The sequence below is a fragment of the Aulonocara stuartgranti genome (assembly GCF_965226115.1).
Source record: "Aulonocara stuartgranti genome assembly, chromosome: 3".
Lineage (NCBI taxonomy): Eukaryota > Metazoa > Chordata > Actinopteri > Cichliformes > Cichlidae > Aulonocara > Aulonocara stuartgranti.
The window spans coordinates 74,968,269-74,995,066 of NC_138941.1; the positions used below are offsets into that span (position 1 = coordinate 74,968,269).

A 26,798-nucleotide genomic window follows, 5' to 3' on the forward strand; every position below is an offset into this window, starting at 1 on the left:
TGATTTTTGCTGTTTTCAGAAACAAATACTTCACTGGATTCTTATTCTGGATGAAGAGTGAGGGTGACCTAAAGTAAGAATCCAGTGAGATATTAGTGTCACCTGTCCCTGTAATGGGAGTTCAAAGATGAGAATATTTGTAATCTGGGTAGAGTATTAAACTAGTGAAAAATTGCAGGATACAGTAGACTGCGGTGTTTCTGAGCCAGTCGCACCCGTACCGTAATATGCGGAAGAAAGGCGCAACATCGTTGTAGGTGCGGCTGGCTCGACTATGACTTCGCATGTGAGGGCTCACTCTAACAGGACTTTAAAACTGCGGTCAAGCGAGCCTTTAAAGGAGGATGAAGCTGCTGCAGCTGCTGCTCCTCGTCAGCGGTAAGAACCTCTCTGTTTAACCCGCAGTTTGAGCCTCATTACACGGATACATGCACTAGTGTGCGTGTGTCTGTGTTCGTGGGCCGGATAGCCGGACTCAGACTGTGGACTCTGCAGAGCTAGCCGTCCAGGCTAAAGCAGTGCTGGAGAGTAGCGGCTCTGAGCTCAGCACACACGAACATTTCACACTTTTTTACACTCTGACAGTTTAATTAGTTTTCCACGCGTGATGGTCACACGTGTTCCTCAGCTGTCGTAATAACCCACACCGAGACCGGATCCACCTCGGGTTAGATCTCTGTGACGCCATCTGAGTCCACGCTCACGGAGGATCAGATCAGGACAGGTGTGGTGCCAGAAAGAGACACCGCGGTAAAGTGAGCCGTCATTTCTGAGCCGCGGTCAAGCCAGCCGCCTCCTATCCGCCGCATAAATTTCCTTGCGCTTTTACACCAGTCTTTACGGTAGCGCCTTTTCGCTTTATATAAAAATTCATTAAAAATCATCCTGAGTAGTTGAGGTCCAACTTTCAACAGATTCTTTCTCTGGGACACCTACTGTACATGTGTGCCAAGTTTCAGCCAGATTTACTGTAGAATTCCTCAGAAATTAAAGGGTACTTGTATTCAATTCAATACAGCCAATACAATAGAATTATGTCAATTTCAGAAATTCATTAAAATCATCCTGAGTAGTTGAGGTTTCAACCCTTTTTCTAGTCAGTGGGTGTGTGGGCAGACAACTCTGGCTTGTCACCCAGTTGGATTTCCTGGTATTTGTAAGATGGCACTATCTACAAATCAGGACACATTAACTATGATATTTAAAAAATGACATGATGACATAGTCCTCGGTCAGTTTACCAAGAATTTCTCAGTGTTGTTCTTTATAGTTCTGTTCATCATATCATTGTTTGTGAGTCCTGGATTATTTGATGATATGTTTACATTATGTATTCTTTTGTTTTCAGTTCCATATTGCTTTTAAGTGTAGTTCTTTTTCAGCGTTCCACAAGTGGATGCAAGACTTGTGAAAACACTCTAGTGTTAAAGCCAGTCTTGTCTTCATGTCTGTTTATGCTTTTGTCTGTGTCAAGCTCGTGTGTCTTAGGTCTGTGTTTTAGTTTGGTGGCCTCTTGTCTCTTTCTTGTGTTGAGTCTTACGTCCACTGTCTTCTTATTCCCAATGTATCCCTGCTGTGTTACACAGCTGTCTCCAATTCCCCTAATCGCCACCCTATTTATACATTTTGCCAATCTCCCGGTCTGAAGTACTAGATTCTATTCTATTCTATTTATACAGGGAGTGCAGAATTATTAGGCAAGTTGTATTTGTGAGGAATAATTTTATTATTGAACAACAACCATGTTCTGAATGAACCCAACAAACTCATTAATATCAAAGCTGAATGTTTTTGGAAGTAGTTTTTAGTTTGTTTTTAGTTTGAGCTATTTTAGGGGGATATCTGTGTGTGCAGGTGACTATTACTGTGCAGAATTATTAGGCAACTTAACAAAAAACAAATATATACCCATTTCAATTATTTATTTTTACCAGTGAAACCAATATAACATCTCCACATTCACAAATATACATTTCTGACATTCAAAAACAAAACAAAAACAAATCAGCGACCAATATAGCCACCTTTCTTTGCAAGGACACTCAAAAGCCTGCCATCCATGGATTCTGTCAGTGTTTTGATCTGTTCACCATCAACATTGCGTGCAGCAGCAACCACAGCCTCCCAGACACTGTTCAGAGAGGTGTACTGTTTTCCCTCCTTGTAAATCTCACATTTGATGATGGACCACAGGTTCTCAATGGGGTTCAGATCAGGTGAACAAGGTGGCCATGTCATTAGTTTTTCTTCTTTTATACCCTTTCTTGCCAGCCACGCTGTGGAGTACTTGGACGCGTGTGATGGAGCATTGTCCTGCATGAAAATCATGTTTTTCTTGAAGGATGCAGACTTCTTCCTGTACCACTGCTTGAAGAAGGTGTCTTCCAGAAACTGGCAGTAGGACTGGGAGTTGAGCTTGACTCCATCCTCAACCCGAAAAGGCCCCACAAGCTCATCTTTGATGATACCAGCCCAAACCAGTACTCCACCTCCACCTTGCTGGCGTCTGAGTCGGACTGGAGCTCTCTGCCCTTTACCAATCCAGCCACGGGCCCATCCATCTGGCCCATCAAGACTCACTCTCATTTCATCAGTCCATAAAACCTTAGAAAAACCAGTCTTGAGATATTTCTTGGCCCAGTCTTGACGTTTCAGCTTGTGTGTCTTGTTCAGTGGTGGTCGTCTTTCAGCCTTTCTTACCTTGGCCATGTCTCTGAGTATTGCACACCTTGTGCTTTTGGGCACTCCAGTGATGTTGCAGCTCTGAAATATGGCCAAACTGGTGGCAAGTGGCATCTTGGCAGCTGCACGCTTGACTTTTCTCAGTTCATGGGCAGTTATTTTGCGCCTTGGTTTTTCCACACGCTTCTTGCGACCCTGTTGACTATTTTGAATGAAACGCTTGATTGTTCGATGATCACGCTTCAGAAGCTTTGCAATTTTGAGACTGCTGCATCCCTCTGCAAGATATCTCACTATTTTTGACTTTTCTGAGCCTGTCAAGTCCTTCTTTTGACCCATTTTGCCAAAGGAAAGAATGTTGCCTAATAATTATGCACACCTGATATAGGGTGTCGATGTCATTAGACCACACCCCTTCTCATTACAGAGATGCACATCACCTAATATGCTTAATTGGTAGTAGGCTTTCGAGCCTATACAGCTTGGAGTAAGACAATATGCATGAAGAGGATGATGTGGACAAAATACTCATTTGCCTAATAATTCTGCACTCCCTGTACAGCGCCAAATCACAACAACAGTCACCTAAAGACACTTTATGTTGCTGGGTAAAAACACAACAATAATACAAAGAAAACCCCAACAATTTAAGTACCCCATATGAGCTAACATGAGTGGGAAGGAAAAACTCCATTTGAAGAGGTAGAAACATCTGGCAGAAACAGGCTCAAGGAGAGACAGCCATCTACTGTGACTGGCTGAGGTTGATGAAAAGGCGACAGGAAAACATATACACTGTGCAAGAGATACATACTAACTAATGATTAAATGCAGAGAGGTGTATAAACACAGAACGAGCAAAGAAGGAAAAAATTCATACATGATGGGAAGCCCGCAAGAGCCTAGGCTTATTGCAGCACAAATAAGGGAAGATTCAGGGGCACCTGATCCACTATAACTGTATTATTTGTCAAAACTGAGGGTTTTAATGCTAATCTCAAAAGCAGAGACGGGTGTTTGTCTTCTGAATTAATTTAGAATAGAATAGAATTCAACTTTATTGTCATTGCACATGTCACAGGTACAAGGCAAGAAAATGCAGTTTGCATCCATCCAGAAGTGCTTTAGCCATGATATAGATATATTAGAATTTATATTAGCAATAATATAGATATGTAAGTATATTACAGAAATGGGTCTATTATGGTATGTTACAATGTACACGGTATGAAGGTATGTTATGAATATGCTATAACTATAAGTATAGTTACAGGCTGTAGTGAGTACAAGCTATGTACAGGCTATGAACAGGATATAAATATAAAAAACTATACAGAATATGAAATAAAATAAAAAAAACTATACAGAAGTATGAGATATACAGCTATACAGAAATGTGAACTATGCAGGTTATAAACAGTTGTAGAATTAAAAATGATCGTATTGTACAGAATGATGTGAGCTGCATCCACAGAAGAGAGGCCTGAGAGATGAAGACTCTGATTACCGTTCAACCTTAAACTTCTATAGGAACCACAAGTACACCTAATATTCCAAAATTAAAATCTGGATTTCAGAGCGAGTCAGTGAAGAAAAGCAAATATGCTGTCTCTTTATAGTCCCTGTCATGACTCTCTCAGCAGCACTTTTGAGCCATCAATATTAAACAATTATTGATGCAGCAGATTGAGATGAAACCTGGCCCAGAGGTACAGTAGGTGTCCCAGAGGACGAATGTGTTGAAAGTTGGACCTCAACTATTCTGGATGATTTTTAATGAATTTTTGAAATTTCCATAATTCTATTGTATTGGCTGTATTGCGTTGAATATAAGTTTCTTGTAATTTCTGAGTAATATTACAGTAGATCTAGATGAAACTTGGCACACAGGTACAGTACGTGTCCCAGAGGAGGGATGTGTTGAAAGTTGGACCTCAACTACTCAGGATGATTTTTAATGAATTTTTGAAAATTGACATAATTGTAGTGTATTGGCTGTATTGCATTGGATACAAGTACCCTTTAATTTCTGAGGAATTCTACAGTAAATCTGGCTGAAACTTGGCACACATGTACAGTAGGTGTCCCAGAGGACGAATGTGTTGAAAGTTGGACCTCAACTACTCAGGATGATTTTTAATGAATTTCTGACATTTCCATAATTGTATTGACTGTATTGGGCTGTTTCATTGTAATTTGTGTGCGCGCATGCGCGTGCAACTGTTCGCGCGCATGCACATGTGCGCGGGTATAGGCTTTCAATCGGCACATAAAGTGAAAAGGCGCTACCGTAAAGACTGGTGTAAAAGCGCAAGGAAATTTATGCGGCGGATAAGAGGTGGCTGGCTTGACCACAAATGACGGCTCACTTTGGGCTAAAATAAGTCCAACGTGTCTCTCATTAATGATATGAAGTCACTCTGAGCAGAGAAAGGACTCCTGTCACATGAAAGAATCTGCATTCAGTTTCATGGATCCATCCTTATCAGTCCTTTATTTAAAAAGTGTCACTGACATTAAAAATGACCAAGAGGACAGCAGACACTGCAACAAATAGAAACTCACATATCTGTAGAGATACTTTAAGTGGGCATCAATGACAGATGGTTATTATACCTACTAGGGGTGCAACGATATTCGTATCGATATTGAACCGTTCGATACAGTGCTTTCGGTTCGGTACGCATATGTATCGAACAATACAACATTTGTAATTTATTTTATCAACTTTCCTTCTGACGATGCTGTCTGTGTGGAGCGCTCAGTGAATCTGCGTTCGACTACTCCGCCTAGGCTGCACTGTCGAGCGCAGATCCACTGAGCGCTCAACACAGACAGCATAGTCAGAAGGAAGAGCGCAGGGCAAGCTAGCGAGACAGAAGTTAAGCTCTCCTTGCAAGATGGACCTCCCCCACTCTCATTCAGATCTGGCGTTTGGAATTATTTTGGTTTTCATGTGACGTATGACCCTGAAGGTAAGCGAGTCATGGACTAAAGTAAAACAGTATGTTGGATGTGCCATGCAATGCTCAATTACATGGGTGGGAACTAGTGTGTTAGCGCAGTTAGCTCGTTAACGTGTTGGCAGTCCAGCCCCATGCACGGGGCGATCGGCGGTAGCTCGTTAACGGAGATTTGCCGTGTTGTGGCGTTAAAGTCATTTCAACGAGATTAACCTGAAAGCACTAGTGGGAACACGACGAATATGACTGCACATTTACGCCGACATCATCCTAGTGCAAAGACAAAAACAACAAGCATGCTACTAACTTTAGCCGAGTCATTTAGACAGCTGTTAGCACATGATTCTCCTTATGCTGCTGAGAATATAGCCCAGAAGAAGCGTATAGTATAGCTTTTATTTTGGAAAGAGACATTTCTCTGTAATAAACTCTCTTTTCCAAAGATGAGTGATTCCTCAATCAGATACAGGGCTCGCAATATCGCTACCCCGACGTCCCGGGGCTAGCGATTTTTCCAGTCGGGCTACAAAAATCTCTCTGCCCTGCCCGTCGGGCTATTGTAGGAAGGAAAAATATATGTCAATGCTTTTGCATTCTTTCAGAAATGTAGCTGGGTAATTATGTCATTGGCATCGGTGAGCCACTGTCAATATGTGACATATTGAAGTCGCGTTTGAATTTGCGCTTGTTTTTTTGCTTTCACTTTGCAATCGTGCGAACTGTGTATAGAGAGCGACAGCACTGATCTGTGAGTGATGATAATTTGCGCACCAATTCCTCTGACATCGTCTTATTAATTGTTAGCTTACTATGCAAACATGACAAGTGAAATCTCCCGCTGCAAGCTTAAACATGTGAGAGGTTGATCGCGCAGAGCATCGCTGAGCTTATGTGAGTGCGCGTGTAAAAGCAGCAGGATATATATTTTAGTTCTGCTGAGCCAAATAAGACAGGTCAGGGTGAAGAAGTGACAGCCAAAGAAAAGCTTACCACAAAACGGAGAAGTTATGACAAATCAGACTATAAGGCAAAAAGAAAGTGCAGCTTTATGGTTTCATGGACAAAATAATTTCTGTGGCTGCAATATGACGAGCTAAATAACCAGGGCTGCACATAAGTGGTCCGCAGGTGCGCATTCGCTGTCAAAATAAAAAACACGCACAAGGGTTAGGGTTAAATTTAAAAACTGTACTTTTGAGTTAAAATATATATTTATAATCTTAATAAATGACAAATTAAAAAGGCATGAACATTTTTTTTGTATCGAAAAAATATCGAACCGTGACACCAAAGTATCGAACCGAACCGTGAATTTTGTGTATCGTTGCACCCCTAATACCTACATAATAACTAGAGTCATAAAGATCATTGCAAAACAGGTCATGTCTTTATTTAATATTTTCTCCTTCATAAGTCTTGTTTGTAAAGTCTCTGTATTAATATAAGTAAACCTATTAGACACATCTCTGCTGTGGCTGTCAGAGAGCTGCCATCCATCAGTGAAGCTGAAACTAGATCAGATTACATGAAATGTTCATGCCGGGAGAATCAAAGCAGTTTTTCTCTAAATGGGATTCAGCATTTTATCCAATAATAGCACAAATAATGAAGTCCTCTATAAAAAGGCTGTTACACTCCATCAGTGTTTACTGGTTATACTCAGGTAAAAGTGAAAAAGTACAGACTCTGAAATTTAATCACAGTAAAAAAGTAAAAATTAGCTCCTCGAAGAACAGTTCTACTGATCATTATTGTACACAGGTAACCGAACGTTGTGCAAAATAATATAATAATAAAATATTATTAGTACATGAGAATTAAAAAAAAAGAATTCTAATTCTAATGAATGTACTTGGCTTGAGCCTGTTATGTAGTATACATGCAGTGAGAGAGACAAAAAAAAAACAACTATTTTCTGTTGACTACACTGTAGAGGTGACTTTGCCTCACAAGCTTTAGTGACTGATGTCCACCCCCTACACTGACACTACCGTTTACAGTAGACAATATAAAGTTGGATTTCAGCGAATGAATCTCAGCATCATTATCTTAATTGCAAATTCATCTCTGCTATATTTGATGTAACCTAACTCTGACCATGATACCACAGCCGCTGTGTTATTACATAAATAATGAAATGGACATTAACATTTTTTTGTATTAATTTGAAGCATTTTAACTTTAACATGTTTCAAGACATTCGGGCATCAGTTTGGGACCAAAATCATTTTTCACCACTCAGATTAACAAAAACTAAGAAAACCAGTCAGGATGTCAGAATTCATGTTTTGGAGCTTTATGACAAAGATCTGCTGTTTCTCACTCTGATTTTTAGATTCAGGAACATGAACAGCTGCTAGCCCTCAACATGCCCTTCTCCTGTTTTCACAGCTAGCTTGTTAGCATTGTTGCTACAGTAACAGTCCTCTAACTCACTCAGCTGCTTCCAGAGAGAGGAATTCATCCTGCAGTTGGACACTCTCTAACATTGTTTGGCCTGCGGCTTTCGCTCTGTTCTGAGATCTGATGAGAGCTTTCATTTCTTTCAAAATAAAACACAACTACAACATGGAAAAAGACCCAGAGAAACCAAGTTAATGATAAAAACACAGAAAACCATAAATTTCACACTCGAGAGGCCCGGTACCGGTCCGTAGCCCGGGGACCGCTGCCTCTCTGACAGGGACAGCAGCACAGCTTCTCCCCCTGCTGCAGACTGAAGGCTTCTTGACAGCATTGTCAGCAGCAGCCTTAAATCATGAAGAAAGTGTCATATTGCCTGACTGCTTCCACATCTGCACAAACAGAACATTACTTCATAATCTGGTTGTTTAGTTGTTTAGAGATCTGTTTGTTTTAGACCTCAATAGATGTTATTTCATCTAAAAAAAAAAAAAAACAATGTCATTTCAAACAACTATTTGTAACTGTTGTCACTAGACTGCTTCATTAGTCTGCACTACTTCTTCAAAAAGTAACAGATTAAACAGAATGTAAACATTGCCAAACATGGAAAAATAAAGTTCAGTTTTATTTAAAAAAAAAAAAAAGGAAATCCAGAAACTTGTGAACAGAGATGAAAAATATATAATTTTGTCACGGGGTGCCGAGGCAGGCTGTGTGTGGATTAGTAACGGACCCGAGATGCAGACTGCGTAGTAGTGAGTGAGCTTTATTTACAAAGGGTGAAGTTCAACACAAAAGAAAGGGTGGCGAGAAGCAGAACTGAAAACACTCTAAACTGGGAAAACTAAAACTTAACACGAACGAGGGTACCTTGCAGGGAGAATGACCAGGAAGACTGAAGAACAAACACAGAATGACGGCAGGGAATAACACAGACGAACCAGCAACTAACAGAGGCAGACACGAGGTTTAAATACACAGAAGGATAACAAGGGAATGAGACACAAAAGGAGGGCACAGCTGGGAGTAATCCGACCTGACGAGACAGGGGAAAGTAAACTGAACACACTGAGATCAGACACGGACCTTCAAAGTAAAACAGGAAACACATACACGTAATGACATAACACACCAACTTAACACAGACTGGGGGACACAGAACATAGGAACATGAACCATGAAACAGAAGAGTACAAACACCCAAGGTAACCAAAACCCCAGAATAAACAAGAACACAGAATATTATAAAGAAACACAAAACACTGAGTCGTCGGACTCAGGACCATGACAAATTTAGTGAGAGTTTAGTACTTTTCACTCTTAGTGGCTGCAGTGAGCCTGTTTTTGACTGCAGAGCTGTGGCTCTGCAAAATCACTAATGGAAACAAAGAAAAGATAAGCTAGAAAAAAGTGACGGGAAACCAGGGAACAAGGAAACTTAGAAGTTACAAGGAAGAAAACAGCATTCACAGGGGACATGGGAACGACAAGGAAGCAAAACTGGACAAAAGGACTACCAAAATAAAGGAGGAAACACAACACAGAAACATGACAGACTGCAAGAAACAAAAGATGAGACCAAGACAACAAGGACACAAAAGGGAGCAGACTAAATAAAAAAGTAACTGAGAACAAGAAATACAAATGATTAAACTAGGAGACCCACAGAAACTAAACAATACCAAACAAAGACTAAGAAATGTAGATCTGTATTTAACAAAAAATGACCATGATTACATTGATTAGAAGTGCTGAATATAGATAACCAAAAAATAAATAGTCTCACTGTAAAACTGGCCTCTGTATTTTTTTTCATGTGTCCTCAGTTTCCCGCCATGCCCTTACTGTGGTAGTGGAAGTATATGAAGGGGAAAGATCTGTCCAGCTGCCCTGTCAGTTCACAGATTTTATACCTGTGGACCCCACAGTGATGTGGATTCACAGGGATCTTCATCCCAAATCTGTCCACTTAAGACGAGAAGGAGGAGACGATCTCAGAGGACAAAACCAGCGTTACACCGGGCGCACATCAATGAGGCCTGATGCTCTGGACTCTGGAGACTTCAGCCTCACTCTGAAAAGACTCCAACTGACTGACTCTGGCAGCTACACCTGCTCCATCAGTGATGGGAGAGAAGAACTGAGACTTAAAGATTTACACCTGAAGGTCAAAGGTCAGCAATAAACTCCAACACCTACTTTATTTACAAGTAGTAATTACTAAAGTCTAGACTGTAGATACTCAGCTGTGCTCCAGCTACTGTGTCTACAATTGATCCTGGGCTTTATTGTCCTTTCAGACCAGCAGGTGGAGGTAAAGGTGGAGGAAGGCTCAGAGTCTGTCATCCTGCCCTGCAAAACAAAACCTGACCTGCCTGAGGACACCAGTGTGGAGTGGACTCACTCTGACCAAGAACTCACAGTGACCCAAGTGCATTCAAACAACAGTGATCACCTGAAACAGCTGGACAACCTTTACTGTGGCCGCGGAAAGATGAACAAAGACCTGCTGAGAACTGGAGACCTCAGTCTGACCCTGAAATACCCCACACAGAGAGACAGTGGAGGATACATCTGCACCATCTACAGGGACAAAGACATCCTGAGACAGAAAGTCGTGCTGCAGGTCAAAGGTCAGAGATGATGACACAGGTCAGAGGTCAGTGTTGTGGATTAAGGTCAGAGCTCAGAGGTTATGGTGCTTTTTATGCTTTTCCACAGAACCATTTCTAATCTGGAACATTGTTCTTGTGGTTCTCCTGGTTCTTCTTGTGGTTTCTGGAGGTCTTTTATTTCATTTCCGTCAGTATTTCATGTCAGGTGAGTGTCTCCTACTACACTACCCATAATGCCGATGGTCAGCAGGTGTCCTCTGGTGGCTCCTTGACTGTGGCTCACACAAACTTGTTCCAGAAGCTGAAAGAGTTGAGAGTTACAAACAGCTGATACAGAGAGCTGAAGAGAAACTTCCAGGTTTGTTCCAGAAGTCAGAAAACCTCCTTCAGACTCAGTCATTGATCAGTGAAACAGCTCCACAACATGACTTTACTAAACAGTGTGTGTGCTTCACTGCATTGATCTGACACAGAGGCTGCATGTGGACAAGCTGTTCTTCTTCTGTGGTGGTAAACAGCAGCTGACATGGAAACATGTGCTGACAGTAAATGTTGCAGCAGCTTCAGTAAATGTTCCTCCTTGAGTTGTGTTCAGTCATGTGGTGGAGAGCTTCAGATGTTCAGACACACGAGATCTTCATGGTTTCTGTGCTGATGTGTGTGAGACATGGCCGACTGTGGAGGCTCAGTCTGTCTGTTCTTCTGCTCTTCATCCAACATGTCTGCAGCACTTTACAGGACGCTGCAGACTAGTTACCAAAGAAGAAGAGTCAGCAACACATCAGGAACAAACTGAGACACAATCTGACTGAGACTAGAAGACAAGGAGGGACTGGTTATAATGTTGTGCTTTGTTGTCCTCTCAGCTTACCAGGTGGAGGTGGATCCAGGGGTGGAGTCTGTCCAGCTGCCCTGCAAAACCACACACTGCCTGCCCAAAGACGCTATAGTGGAGTGGAAGGATGGTTCTATGTATGACAGGAAGGTCCACGTGTATCAGAACGGCTCTGACCAGTCTAAAAAACAGCATGAGGTTTACAGAGGCCGAACAGAGATGAAGAGAAGCCTACTGAAACCTGGAGACCTCAGTCTGACCCTGAAACACCCCACAGATGACGACACAAACACCTACACCTGCACTGTTTACAGCAAGGAGGGAAACATCCTGATGAAGAAAGACGTGGTGCTCATCTTCAGAGGTCAGTGCTGTAGATACAGGTCAGAGGTCAGACTCATGATGGTGGTTCAGTCTCAGTGGGCTCCATCCAATAATGTTACAGTGTTAGCATGTCTGATGTTTGTGGCTGTTTTGGTTTTTATTTGATTTCCAGCCAAATGTAAAAGCTTCAGCAGATGAACTGTAGGAGCAAAGTTCATGTGTGAGACTTCATCTGAAAGGTAACATCTTCTAGTTTCTGAACATGTGTTTGATTAGCATGTGGCTAAAACACAGGCTAAGCTAAGTCAGCTCAAATCTCAGTAACAACCTTCTTTGGTCCTCATCTACACTCAACAAAAATATAAACGCAACACCTTTGTTACTGCTCCCATTCCCCATGGGATGGACGTAGAGACCTAAAATTCATTCCAGATACACAATATAACCATCCCTCCCAAACAGTGGTCACAAATCAGTCCAAATGTGTGGTAGTGGGCACATCTGCCATATTGAGATAATCCATCCCACCTCACAGGTGTGCCACATCAGGATGCTGATCTGACATCATGAGTAGTGCACAGGTGTACCTCAGACTGCCCACAACAAAAGGCCACCCTGGAATGTGCAGTTTTTTGCGCTATTGGGGGTCTGGGGACCCAGAACCGGTCAGTATCTGGTGTGACCACCATTTGCCTCATGCAGTGCAACACATCGTCGCATGGAGTCTATTAGATTGTCAATTGTGGCCTGTGGAATGTTGGTCCACTCCACTTCAATGGCTGTGCGAGGTTGTTGGATATTCGTGGGAACTGGTACACGCTGTCGTATACGCCGGTCAAGCACATCCCGAACATGCTCAATGGGTGACATGTCCGGTGAGTATGCTGGCCATGCAAGAACTGGGACATTCTCAGCTGCCATCTGCCCTGAACAATGTGAACCATGATTCATCCGTGAAGCGCACACCTCTCCAACGTGCCAGACGCCATCGAATGTGAGCATTTGCCCACACAAGTCTGTTACGGCGACGAGCTGGAGTCAGGTCAAGACCCCGATGAGGACGACGGGCATGCAGTTGAGCGTCCCTGAGACGGTTTCTGACAGTTTGTGCAGAAATTGTTTGGTTGTGCAAACCAATTGTTCCAGCAGCTGTCTGGGTGGCTGGTCTCAGACGATCTTGGAGGTGAACCTGCTGGATGTGGAGGTCCTGGGCTGGTGTGGTTACACGAGGTCTGCGGTTGTGAGGCCGGTTGGATGTGCTGCCATATTCTCTGAAACGCCTGTGGAGACGGCTTATGGTTGAGAAATGAACATTCAATGCACGGGCGACAGATCTGGTTGACATTCCTGCTGTCAGCATGCCAATTGCACGCTCCCTCATTGCTTGTGGCATCTGTGGCATTTTGCTGTGAGACAAAACTGCACATTCCAGGGTGGCCTTTTGTTGTGGGCAGTCTGAGGTACACCTGTGCACTACTCATGATGTCAGATCAGCATCCTGATGTGGCACACCTGTGAGGTGGGATGGATTATCTCAATATGGCAGATGTGCCCACTACCACACATTTGGACTGATTTGTGACCACCGTTTGGGAGGGATGGTTATATTGTGTATCTGGGATGAATTTTAGGTCTCTACGTCCATCCCATGGGGAATGGGAGCAGTAACAAAGGTGTTGCGTTTATATTTTTGTTGAGTGTATAATCAGTCATATCTGAGTCACAATAACTAGAAGATGATTTCTAGCAGAAGTGTGAAAATCTCCACATCCTTTCTCCATGTTATCATCCAAAGCTGTGTGAAGTTTCAGACCTCTGCAGGTAACAAACGGAGACTTAAATGGAGTTGTGATACACTTCATAACTGACATGGAGGTTGATGATGGGGTAGGTACAGGCTTGGGGTGTCTGGGGACACTCTTTCGAGGATGCCAATGTTCACATTTTGGACAGAGAGGACAGACGGTTTGAAAGAGGAGTGAAAGAAGCCATCTATGTCCACTGTGAGCGACCATCTTTGAACAGAGGCGGGGGTTTACGACACCAACTCTCTGCCATCTATAATCCAGTTTTGAGATCCCTCCCCAGACGCCTTAACGCCCACTCACATCCTGGGTCATTTTTACCTCAATAAGTCATCTTATGGTGGGGCAAGGTCTAACAATTGGTTTACCCAATAATGGCTGATAATGGGCTACACCCTTTCTCACATCTTGGTTTATGTGATGAGTCACACATCAAAGGCCCATAAACCACCAACTCTGTTCAAAGATGGTCGCACAGTTGTGTCATACGTTTGTGAAGTGGCTGTTTGGTCTCTCCAATGTAGAGGTCTGGGCATTCCTCGCTAAACTGTACAGCTTACACATTGTTAAGTCTGTGTTTGAGTTTTGTCTTTGGAATGAACCAGTTTCTGTCTGAGTGTGTTGCTTGGTCTGAAATATACTAGGGGATGGCAATGTTGTTGCATTTGTCTTTCTTATCCTCCCTAGTTGGTGTCTGGTCTTCTTTTCTGTGCATCTTTGCTACCTTGATGAAAGCCCATCTAGGATAACCACATGTTTTGAGTGCTTCCTTTACATGTGCGTGTTTCTTCTGTTTCCCTTCACGCTTAGAGGGAACATGTTCTGCCCGGTGGTGTAGGGTCCTAATTACTCCAAGTTTGTGTTCCAGAGGGTGATGAGAGTCAAAGAGGAGGTACTGGTCCGTGTGTGTGGGCTTCCACTAAACTTCAGTGTTTACGTTTGTTAACACCTCAATTCTTTCATCTTTGGGCTGAAGGAAGGACAACACTCGTTGTTCAAATGCTTAATCAACAATCTCTTTATTCCATACAATTCTTATTATTCCATACAACACTTTTGAGCATAAACCATCCAGAGGGGAGATGAGCGCGGGAGGGTGTCCGCCTGATCTCGATGTGTCTGAGCATTTCTCACATTCTTATAGCTTCAGGAGGCCCCCACCTAGTCATAAAACCTAAACATCCACATTCTTTCTCTCTCAGTGAGCTTATGACCTTGGCTTCCTGTCCAGTATGTTCTGTTCTTTTCTAATCAGACAAATAAGGCCATGACTCTCTGAAAACAGTATTTCTTATAACTCAGTATAATGCATCATAAAATAATATCATTCATTCACCATAAATCAGCAGTCTAATGTAATACAAATATAATAGTCACCACCTTCTTCTGAGTCGGGAGAAATAATGCAAACTAAAACTACATAATGATTTCACAATCTTTAATTAGGTCTATAACGTGGCATAAGATAATATAATAATCCCTCAGGTTCACATTCTCTTCAATGCACACGGCACAGTCCAGGAAAGGCAAACAGCTATCCTTTGTGTCTTCCCTGGTCAGTGCTGTAGATGTTTTTATCCACAGCATTTATGTGCACTGTGAAGTAGGGCTGGGCTATATCAAAATGTTCACGGTAATACCGGTGTAATGTTGGGCAACGATAAGAAAATGAAATATGGCGATAGAATATGGGTAAAACACGCATGCCTTTGTTTACATACGCACATGGCAGCGACGCAGAATGAGAAGAGCGAAAGTGGATCGTTGAATGAAACGGATGAACCAGAATTGGTTTGTAAAAATGTTGCAACTTCAGTGGTGTGGAACTGGTTTAGCTTTCGTCCGTCAGATACACAACAAAGCACTATTTTTGGTAGAGCATGCTAGCGGGCCGCCGTTATTACCGTGTTGTTTGGAAAATACAGCACACTTAAAATCAATCCTTTGATTTTTTCTGAAAATCGACAGTGCCCCTTATAATCCCGTGTGCCTTATGTATGAACTCTGGTTGTGTTTACTCACCTCAAAACTTTTATGTGGTACACGGCGCTCGAAAATCTGTCAAATGTTTTAGTGTGACTTTGCTAAGCTACAAACCCGCACTGCTTGATGGAATGTCGGAGCATTACGGCTATCGTAGGCAGGAGCCTCGCAGAGTGATACGTACTGTGCTTCAACATAATATTACCATATTACGGTGGCCCTGAGAGGCCAAACGGACTGCAACTTCAGAAAACACTTGCAAAAAGAAAAATGCTGCAAAAAGAAAAATGCTGCAAAAGCACACACAACACAACGGAAATAGGAAAAAAGACAATGGAAATGTTTCTGGGGAGACAATAACTGGACGGACCAGTTGCACGAACCAAAACATGTATGTATGGCTGTATCCCAATTCAGGGTCTGCAGCCTTAAAGGTCCTCAAGGGCCGCACTCAAAGACCGCTGAGGCCGGAAGTGCGAGGCTTGTAGGCTTGTGAGATGGGACGGTCTAGCCTCCGTCGCGCTGCCCAGGTTGCCTAGCAACCATGATACGAACAACTGGAAACGTTTCATACAGCTTTGTTTGACAGAAATGAAGGAGAACATATTTTGTACATTTGTTTCTACATGAGCTTTGTGTGATTAGCTGAGTATCTGAGGCTGAGACCACAGGACTGTAAAACATGATTGTTGGGCTTCATTTCTGTGCTGAACAGTCGTTTAAGATTAGCTAGTAAATAACAATTAGCTGATGTTGTTCATGAGACTAAAATCATCTCACTGTGGTAATGTAAATATAATATGGCCAATATTATATTAATCATTATTAGTTATTACAGCAGTGAACATGAACTCTGTGTCTAATACTGAGCTTCAGTAAAGATTCAAGTTGCATTTATTTATATTTCCTATCACCTTAAATCTTCACTCAAAGACAGGTATCTGTGACAGTGTGTATATAGATGTATTATATATAAGAGACAAATATTGTTTGTTTTACTATGTTGGCAATTACTACATTACTAAATTTGGCTCAGTGCTTACATACATGTGTGGAAAAAGCAAATGTACGAGCTGTGAAAACTGTTTCTGATAGAATGCAGAGTAGACTGATATATTAAATATTCCTTTATTGGGTGAGAAAATCAGACCATGTCATAACTGCTGTAAGTCACACAGAATAGATATCAGAGCCTTAAACAGGCTGACTTCTGCTAAATGGGTCAAACTGGGCAGAAAGTCTACAAACACATAACATCCTTATAGAATATGATGTAACACTATAGATCAACTTACCTCAGAATATATAAAGCATATAAACAATTACAGCAATATGTTGCAACAAACACAGCAGCTACTGATCCAAAATACTCAAAGCTTCATAGAACTGAAACCAACATTTATTTTAGCTCCATTCTGCTGCTGATACATACTTTAGGTTTCTGAACATTAAACTTGTTGCTGCCTTTCATAGTGTGTAACTTGAAGGCCCTGAGTACTTTCTCCACACTGAAAACACTGGGATGATCACATTATTTGAAAATTACCTAATAAGACTGATTCAGGACAGACAGTTATGTTAAACTTTCCTAGCAGTCCTTCACAAACAGGGAACAGTCTGTCTATTCTCTCCATCTGTCAGCTGCTGCTGGCTCTTCCTCCTCCTCTTCCTCACACACTGCTGAGTTTGTCCTGGTGGATCATCAGGGATGCAAAGCCTCACAGATGATGTGCAGCAGTGGGTCCCTCAGTCTGTCCTCACTCTGGACACTTGCAGTCGTCACACTTGGAAATCAAATGTGTGATAAGCTGCAGGATTCAAACACAAGTGTAACTTATAAACACATGTTCATACTTTTATTCCACAATCAGAGAGAAAGAAACAGAGAGAGAGTGCAGGACAGACAGACAGGTGACAGTCTCAGGTGTACACACTGCTACAAACAGCAGGATTTAGTGTTTGTGTTACTACGAGTGCTAAACAAGAAGAGATCCAGATGGTGCAGTGGACACATGTGTGACTGCTGTGATTAAAGCATCTTTCTTTCAGCTTAACGAGTGAACCGTCAGCTCGTTCAAACACACGTTAAAGTCTGTTTGGCTCGACACCACCGAACAGAGGCAGCAATATAACATAGCTAACATTAACAGTGCAGTGAATCCTGCTGGTGCCGTGATATTCAGGACTGCAAACAGAGCAGCATCACTGACTTTCAGCTTGTTGTGTTTGTGGATATATGACTGACTTTAATTATCCATAAAATCATCACATCTCTGTAGGATTAAGGTCGACTATCGAACGGCGTATGAAGCATATTCAGTACTTACTTTTGAAAGTTTATTCTTTGGCCGCTCCACTTCTTTGAAGTGTCTCCCAGTCCCAGTGCACTTTGTGACACACTTGTTAGCATTGTCACTACCCGATCCGTACCAGAAACCCGATCGGTGCCCCGCATGCGCGAAAGGTGTCTACTTCCGGTCGAAGCATTTTACGATAGTTACAGGTCAGAGTATCTGTTAAGATGTTAAGAATAACAAGTATCTCTTAAAATGTTTCCGATAATGAAACATTTAATATAATGTAGACAAAAACAAAAAAATAAAAAGATAGTGACAGATCGGGACTCCCGATCCTTACTGCGCATGTGCAAAGTCGGAGCGTACAAATCGGGTCTACCCGAAACGTACCGCACATGTGCAGGGGTTTTCTTCTTCTTCTGTTCGTTTAATGGCAGTGTACTCCCCAGTGTACGAGGATACCGCCACCTGCTGACTGAGCGAATGAACCCTATTGTAAACTGAATTAGCGTCATTACAAACGTGTGTTAAATTTGATTTAGTGATAATTGAGTGTGTTTATGCTTGTCTCTGTGGAGAGGATTGTTGGAAAAGTGATGATAATGTCCACTATCACTGTCAATTGCCAGTAAACACTTCATCTGGCTGATGAATCTTCACGTGACATATTACAAAGTCTGTATTATTAACTCTGTAATTAGGCGCCATTCTTCTTATTTTACGGCGCTGTTGTTCAATCGGGGAACGCTCTCTGTTGAGGAGAAAAGCAAAAATTTGTTGCAGATACGGATTATCCATTGTTTAAATGTCCCGGTAGTCGAAAAGGAGGCAGAGCTGCTGAGAAATGCTAGGAGCTAACTGGGCGCTAACTGTGTCATTCAAATATATTGAATGTCGCAATGTTGACAAAGAGAGGAAGTGACGTAAAATTTGCGCATGCGGGGTACTGATTGGGTTTCCGGTACGGATCGGGTAGTGACAAGCATGTTTTGGTTCATGCAACTGGTCCGTCCGGTTATTGTCTCCCCAGAAACATTTCCGTTGTCTTTTTTCCTATTTCCGTTGTGCTTTGTGTGCTTTTGCAGCATTTTTCTTTTTGCAGCATTTTTCTTTTTGCAGCATTTTTCTTTTTGCAGCATTTTTCTTTTTGCAAGTGTTTTCTGAAGTTGCAGTCCGTTTGGCCTCTCAGGGCCACCGTACCATATTGTTTGTATAACATCTTTTTAAGTTTTGTGGATATTATACATGGTTATGCTGAGGATATGTTGGCCAATTTCCACTGGAAATGCCTTTTGGTTAAACTGTCAGCAAGGAATTTGCATTTGCACTGTTAATTTTTTATATAACTTTAATTCACATAAAAAACTGCTGCTTGTTTAAGTGAAAATACATTGATGGTTTTTTTTTTGCACTAATAAAGTTGTGGAGTTGTATTTTGTCTAGTGTCAATTATATCATCAGTTATATCGTTATGGCAAATTTTCAAATGTATATCGTGATAAATATTTTTGGTCATATCGCCCTGCTCTACTGTGAAGGATTCCACTTCTTGTGTTTTGATTTTGACTCAGTTGTCTCTACGTATCTGTACCAGTGGCTGGGTACTCTCCCCTTGAAAGAGCCACGAGCCTTTCTTTCCACTTCCTCCATGTAAAGGTTGGCTACATGGCACAGCCATGTTTTCGCCTGTAGAAACCCTTGTTGCGTTTGAAATATGTGGTGGTGAGGCAGAGGTCTAACAGCGTGCAAATCTGATCAGGGGTGAAGTTGGTTCTGTCTTCTTGTAGGCGTTTTCTGACAGTCTCCACGGCCTCCGTGGTGGGTGTGCATGTGAAGAGAGAGATTACATCAAAGGACACCATGGTTTCATCTGGATCCAGGGTAAGTTTCTGGACCTTGTCGGTGAAGTCGGGGGAGTTCTTGATGTGATGTGGGGTGTTTCCCACAAGAGGTGCAAGGATGCAAGGTGTTTCAAAATGTTGTAAGTGGCTGAGTTTATGCTGCTAACAATGGGTCTGAATGAGGTACAATGCATTACCAGTGAAGCAGCAGCGTGCAGCAGTCAACACAAATGTCTCCATCCAACCTTGTTTTCTCCTTTGTTGTCCCACAGATTACGCTGAGGTGAAGCCAGAGCACTCTGAGGTTGAATATGTCGAGCTGCCCTGCAAAACCACACAAAACCTGCTTGAAGTTGCTAAAGTAGAGTGGAAGGAACGAGGCAACAGGAAGGTCCACCTGTATGAGAACGGCTCTGACCAGCCTGAAGAACAGCACCAGGATTACAAAGAGCGAACGAAGATGAATGAAGACCTGCTGAAAACTGGAGACCTCAGTCTGACCCTGAAATACCCCACAGAGAGAGACAACTCCATCTACACCTGCACCGTCTACAGCAGGGAGGGAAACATCCTCCTGAAGAAGCAAGTGAAGCTGAAAGTCAGAGGTCAGTGCTGTAGATACAGGTTGAAGGTCAGAGGTCATGTAGGAGTTTATTTTCTAAAAGCTTTTAGTTTTAATCTATTTTTAGTTTATTCAAATGATATAAAATCTTTAATGTTTTGATGTAAAAGCCAAAAATGTCAGGTGGAGCAACTGTCCATTTAAATGAACAGACTAAGAAGACCATTAAAAATGAAGTTTTAACTATCCTAACTTCAAAATAAAAGCCTCTGGTGTGATTGAGTTTGGATCAAATCAGTAGTTTTGTTAGTTTTGTCTATCAGAGTATGAATGCATGTGATTGTCAGCACTATATGAGAACCAGTTTACCATTTACCATGATCCAGTCATTTGGGTGTTGTCAAATGTCAGGGTGTAGCAGCCATAAATATGAGGCTTTTATTGTGAAGTGAAAGATAATAAGAGTGAAAATGATGTGTCCATGGATTCTAAGTTAATACAGATAAAATACTATTTAAATTGGCAATTTGACTCACTGACAATAAACAGAGCCACACTTGCTGCAGTAAGTTTGACACCACAGCATCATGTAGAGGTACTTTACAGCTGTAAATGAAAATTCAATACAATTTTATTTATATAGTGCCAAATCACAACAACAGTCGCCTCAAGGTAGGGCTGCTCGATTATGGCAAAAATGATAATCACGATTTTTTTCACTGAAATTGAGATCTTGATTATTTGACGATATTTATTTAACAATAACAATGTGTTGAATAATGGCTTTAAAGATTGTCAAAAAATCATATAAAATAGTGTGCAAATACTGATAACAGTGCAAATGTTTGCAATATAAAAAATAAATGAAAAATGTAAACATCTATGTTTAGTGAACTTCAAAATACTGCATAATATTTATGCATACAAATAACCAAACATCAAGGCAAGCTGTGTAGCCACACAATGCACAATTGCATCAAACTGACATTGAGGTATGTCAATTTGCAGTGTTGCTCTGTGGTGCAGCTACGACACCGTAGCAAAGTTTACACACTATGTCTACTTGATCCACGTCTGACTCCGCCAACCCATAATGTTTCCAACCACTGAAGTTGTTTTACTTCTCTTTTCAACCAATAGCATTCGTTCTTCAGCAGCCATTATCCTCTCATCTCTACAAATAACTTCTGCTTGGCTTTCCGAGCTTGCCTCGGGTGCTCTTAATTGTTGTGATGCGTGTTTGAAATGCAGAGAGGTGCGCTCGATTTGCCACACGGAGCAGCGCGAGAGTAAAGGACGAGGTGCTAATAGGGCGAAGTCAAGGAGGCCATTTACATGAAAAGGGAAAGACCATCTCTGAATCGAGGAGGGTACATCTGTCACCATCTTACAATGCTGTGATTGCAGACATTCCTCAACTCTCTGTGAATGGTACTCATGGCCATTGATCAGTGGTCTTTGATCAGTGAGCTTTGATCAATGGTCATGACAACTTGCAAATAAACAACCTGACCTCTCAGCCCCTTGTTCATTCAGTGGTGCTAGTTTCAGTCATTATGCAAATGTACTGTACTGTTCTCAGTCATCCAGGTCATTGTAGTCTAAGGAGCTTGGAAAGAAAAGTGTCTGGACTTCTTTAAGTTTCTTGAAGATGGGCCAAGCTCCTTAGAATGCAAATGTACTGTTTATAAGATTGGGGAAACCTGCAGTCAGCTGAGACTGAAGAAGTCACTTGGATGATGATGAAACGTTTTTCCCACTGAAAACACTATGTCCAGATGAACAGAATTTGGAATTTACTTACCTGGATGATTGAGCATGCATCAAGACATTTGAGTTGTTCCAGGCATGTTCCACTGGAAGGAGGCCCTGGAGTAGACCCAGGACATGCTAATGAGATCATATCTCTCACCTGGCCTGGGAACGCCTTGCTGTTTCCCTGGAAAAGCTGTAGGGGGTGGCTGGAGAGGGAGGTGTGGACTTTGTTGCATAGACTGCTGCCCCTGCGACCTGGCCCCAGATAAGCAGAAGAGGATGGATGGATGGAATTATTTCTCTCCATGAGCTGTTTCTCTGCCTGAAGGAGGCGCCACTCCATCGCTTCATTTAGTGCAGAACAAGAGTCACATGATGCTGCTCTGAACACCAATCACACTTTGTACAGCTCATGTTGTGTTTGTTGTCCTCTCAGTCTGTCAGGTGGAGGTGGAGGAGGGGTCGGAGTCTGTCCAGCTGCCCTTCAAAACATCACAGAACCTGCCTGAAAATGCTGAAGTGGAGTGGGTACACTATAACCCAAAAAAGACGATCCATGTATATAAGAACGGCTCTGACCAGCCTGGAGAACAGGACCAGGATTACAGAGACCGAACGAAAATGAATGAAGACCTGCTGAGAACTGGAGACCTCAGTCTGACCCTGAAAACCCCCAAAGAGAGTGACAGTGGAGAATACAAATGTGTAGTGTATGGGAAGATCTGGAGAGCGAAAATTGTGCTGCTCAAAGTCAAAGGTTTGTTGGTTTGTGTTTGTTTGCACGTGTGTGTGGGTGGGGGGGCAGGCAATCGTTCGTGTGTCTGACTGTCTTTTGTCTCCTCTGCAGGTCAAACAAGGGACAATATGAACAGAAACAGCTGCATTGATCCGACTCCTCGGTCAGCTTAGGCCTGACATCATGTGCAAAACCTTTATACAGTGGTCCCTCGCTATAACGGGGTTAACTTTTCGCAGCCTCACTGTTTCGCTGATTTTTTGGGGTGCAATTTTGCATGCTTTTTTTTCTTTGTTTTGTACAGTGCATTGTGTTCTGCGTCCTGATTGGCTGCAGACCATTGTCAATCAATGTCTTGATGCATGCTCAATCAATCTTGTGCCGTGTCTCCTGTCCAGTACAAAATGCTTCTCAAATATACATAAATCTTGGCTAGCAGAAGACAACAAACACAGCAATGTCGACATCAAAGGCACCTGCGGTAGCACCCAAAAGGCAGAAGAAGATGCTAACCATTGCACAAAAAGTTGGACTTCTGGACTCTGGGCTGGACCAATTACAGCCGAGGAGGTCGAACTTTAAAGTTCCATAATGAGGTAAAAAGGAACATGATTTGTCCCGTACTTCAGCTAGAATGGGGGAAAAAAAGGCACAAAGCTGGAGGTATTCCGTGTCTTTACGCTGCACAGCTGTCTCTTCTTCTCTCATTCTCTCCCCCTCCCTCTCCTGTTGCTACTTCAATCATGAAACTGATCAATGATCAGCTGATCGGCTTTTCTCTCTTGTTTGTTTATCGCCCACTTTGCCCCAGAAGGAGGAAACCAGCGGATAAACTACAGCACATTTAAGCTTGATAAACTGTTGCTAGAATTTACTCAATATTACTTTCTAGTATCAGCTGATGTTTGCTGGAGCCACAGCTGTAAAGCTGCTGGTCATGATGTCGGTTTGGATATGTGGTGAGAGGGAAACATGAAGATGAAACCAGGAGATGTCCTTACTGAACCATCAGACCTGAACAGGTGATGGAGAAACAGGTTTACCTTTTAGGTGACATGAATGAGTTGAAGGGAAGTTATGAACTGTTTCTGAGAGACAAATAACACCAGGATCCTTTTCTAAGTAGCTGACAGCTGGTAACTGTGCAGGGGCGGGTCTAGCAAAGTGTTGCCAGGGGGGCCAGGTAGGGCATTAACAGGGAGAGGGGGGCACAAAGAAATTTCTTTCTTATTCTCATTTAAGATGTCTGGCTGTTATTAAATAATTATCTGAATCTTACAACCAAAGTGATCATCTGATTAAATGTATAGAAGTCCATTATTGTATATAGTAACTATTAAGTCTTATATATACCCTAATAAGCTATAGTACTTTTTTCCTTTGGGAATCCATCCATTAATTTCATTTTTCATCATGTCAAAGAGACTGAATAAAGTCCTGTCCCACTAACAGCAGCTCCATTGTATTTTGGACATTAGCGTGTCCCCAAATGTATTTTGTAATATATTCCGTTACTTTACTCAATGAGAGTAACATATTCTGAATACTTAATTACTTAATATATTGTCATGCTTTTTACAACTACATGAATGTACTATTGCTGTGTCATTTATTACTATAACTGAAGGTCACTCGCCATACCAACACCAACTAGATGTTTAAATCTTAATATAAATGAGTAACAGTAGGTGGACATTAGGTAAGGCTGCACTTTTTGCAGCGATCTCGTGTAGAAAACTATTCCCGTGTATATAAAACAGGTCCGCGGCTCCGAACTGTAGTAAAGGGACCTCTGGCTAATGCGTCGGGCTCTGTGTCGGGCTCGTAGCTGAAAACTAGCTTTACTTTGTTGTCTGGGTCAACTTTGCTTGTGAGAGACAGAGAGAGGCGTTGAAAGGCTGCTCCAACAGAACTTATTGTTTCAGAGGAAAACACGAACACGGTGTACAGTCGAGTCTTAATAGCTTACTTACAGCTGGGCTCGTCAGGCTCTCTTCTTGGCTGCAGTGGTTATTATTATATTTACATGCTTCATACATGCTATGCCCGTAACTCTCTGCCTATTGCCTTCATATTAAATCATTTTTGAATAATACTTTTTAAAAATATTTCTTCACGTTATTATGTGGGCCGCAAGTAGAGGTGACATGGGCCGTGAGATTGAGACACGGGCATTAGAGCCTCCTAATGCGTGTTTTGTTTGGGTTTCCACCGGCGTTGAATTACCAATAGAGGGCACAGCCTAAAATATGAAACAGGAAAAGACCGCCGTGTAATCAACAAAGTAACTGTATTCTGAATAACACCTTTTAAACGGTAACTGTAACTGAATACAGTTACTCATATTTTGTGTTTTAAATACGTAATGCTGGTGCATGTATTCAGTTACTCCCCAACACTGGTGACAGCTGGCAACTTTTCAGGGGCGGGTCTAGCAAAGTTATGCCAGAGGGCCAGGTATGGCATTAACAGGGAAAGGGGGGCACAAAGAAACACTTCTCTTTCTTATTCTCATTTAAAATCTCTAGCTTTAATAAATAATTATCTGAACCTTACAACCAAAGTTTGTATTTGCTGTAACATGTATAGAAGTCCATTATTGTATATAGTAACTATTAAGTCTAATATATACCCTAATAAGCTATAGTACTTTTTTCCTTTGGGAAGATACCATCTGTGCAGTCTGCAATTCTGTTAATGAAAGATGTTGAATCTATTTAATTATTGTAGAAAAAATGATTTATTTGTATTTGTTTTACACATGCATTAAATTAAAGTCAATTACGTCGATTAAGCATCATGAGGCAGAGGGGCTGTTCCCTATTTTTTTTTTTTTTTTTTGCTGGGAGATGGCAACCCTGTTATTTAGGTTGTTTAATATTTCTGCTAAGTACTGTTTAGAATACCAGAATATGGAGGATGGTGCAGGTTTAAGTTTATTAGATTGATCGTTATTGCTGAATTGTAAAATATTGTGGGTGCAGTGTATTTTTTGCATACAGGTATAACAGAATAGCTTTAGTGTTTTGTTTTTTAAAACTTGTGCATGAACGTATACAAAATGCAGTAAGATATTAAAAATAAAAACAGTTTCATTGATTATAAAAAACACTATCGGATTTCTATTGGTAGCAATCTTAAGCTCCTCCATTGTTCATGAATGTGCACTGTCCCTGTGGAAAAAGTCCAAATAAAAACAACTGGCTAACCGTTAATCTGATCCAGTGTTTTTCTTCTTCTGTGGTGGATGTGTTTGAGGATAAAAGCGATCCTACATGTTCTGAAATTAGATTTAAGACTTTTTAATGTCACCAACAATGAAACCGTCTCTGACTGCCATCCATCAGACAGCAAGAAAGAGAGATCTGACTTCTCGTGTTTCTGAAGGTTTGATTTAAGACATTTTAATTTAATTAGACCAATTCAAGACTGTTTTTAAATAATTTAATTAACTGAAAGATTCAGCTTCATTTGCTTTATTTTTTTAAAAGAAAATTATCTTGTAAAGTGTCACTTGCTGTCTGCAACCAGCAGTGAGCTCTGCTGTCAGACTCTGCTTCTCTCTTCTTGTTGTGTGATGCCATCTAAAAGCCTCCAATCACCTTGCAGTAACAGTTTTAAGGCTATTTCCATGGAAATGGTAGGGTCAAGCAGGTATGAGCTCACTTCCTGTTCAGTTTTCAGTTTTATTTGTCATATGCAAGTTAGCACAGGGTCAACATTGCAATGAAATGTGTTTGACGAGCATCAGTCACTCAGCAGCATGATACAGTAGGAGAAAATATAATAAAATAAAGTAATAAAAAAACAGAAAAATAGTAAAGAGCAAAATATTAGAGAGACATGGTAAAAGAGAAAAGATGACTGAATATATATATGTATCTATAAATATAAATATATGTACACTAGTGATTAAATAAGAAAATCTTGAAAAGAAATATGACGGGGGGCAGATGGGATATTGCACAGGAATGAGCAGCAGAAAATTTCAGTA

At 41.6% G+C, this 26,798-nt stretch overlaps 2 protein-coding genes across 3 annotated transcripts in view; both read left to right on the plus strand.

Annotated features, from left to right (window-relative positions):
• Positions 1-26,019, plus strand: LOC309703518 (uncharacterized protein). The gene is made up of 8 exons (XM_082528416.1): positions 1-378; positions 9,878-10,225; positions 10,352-10,684; positions 10,773-10,871; positions 11,533-11,865; positions 20,024-20,356; positions 22,505-22,825; positions 22,916-26,019. The coding sequence occupies exons 1-8, from the start codon at positions 345-347 to the stop codon at positions 22,975-22,977; spliced, it is 1,863 nt and encodes a 620-aa protein (XP_082384542.1). The 5' UTR covers positions 1-344; the 3' UTR covers positions 22,978-26,019.
• Positions 1-26,798, plus strand: part of LOC309703496 (uncharacterized protein) — a 288,348-nt gene that overhangs the window by 47,544 nt on the left and 214,006 nt on the right. The window lies entirely within an intron of this gene.

Coding starts and splice junctions, on each gene's coding strand:
- LOC309703518 (XM_082528416.1), top strand. CDS start 345: ATGAAGCTGCTGCAGCTGCTGCTCCTCGTCAGCG. Junction 11,866..20,023: donor CGTGGTGCTCATCTTCAGAG/GTCAGTGCTGTA, acceptor GTTGTCCCACAG/ATTACGCTGAGGTGAAGCCA. Junction 22,826..22,915: donor TGTGCTGCTCAAAGTCAAAG/GTTTGTTGGTTT, acceptor TCTCCTCTGCAG/GTCAAACAAGGGACAATATG.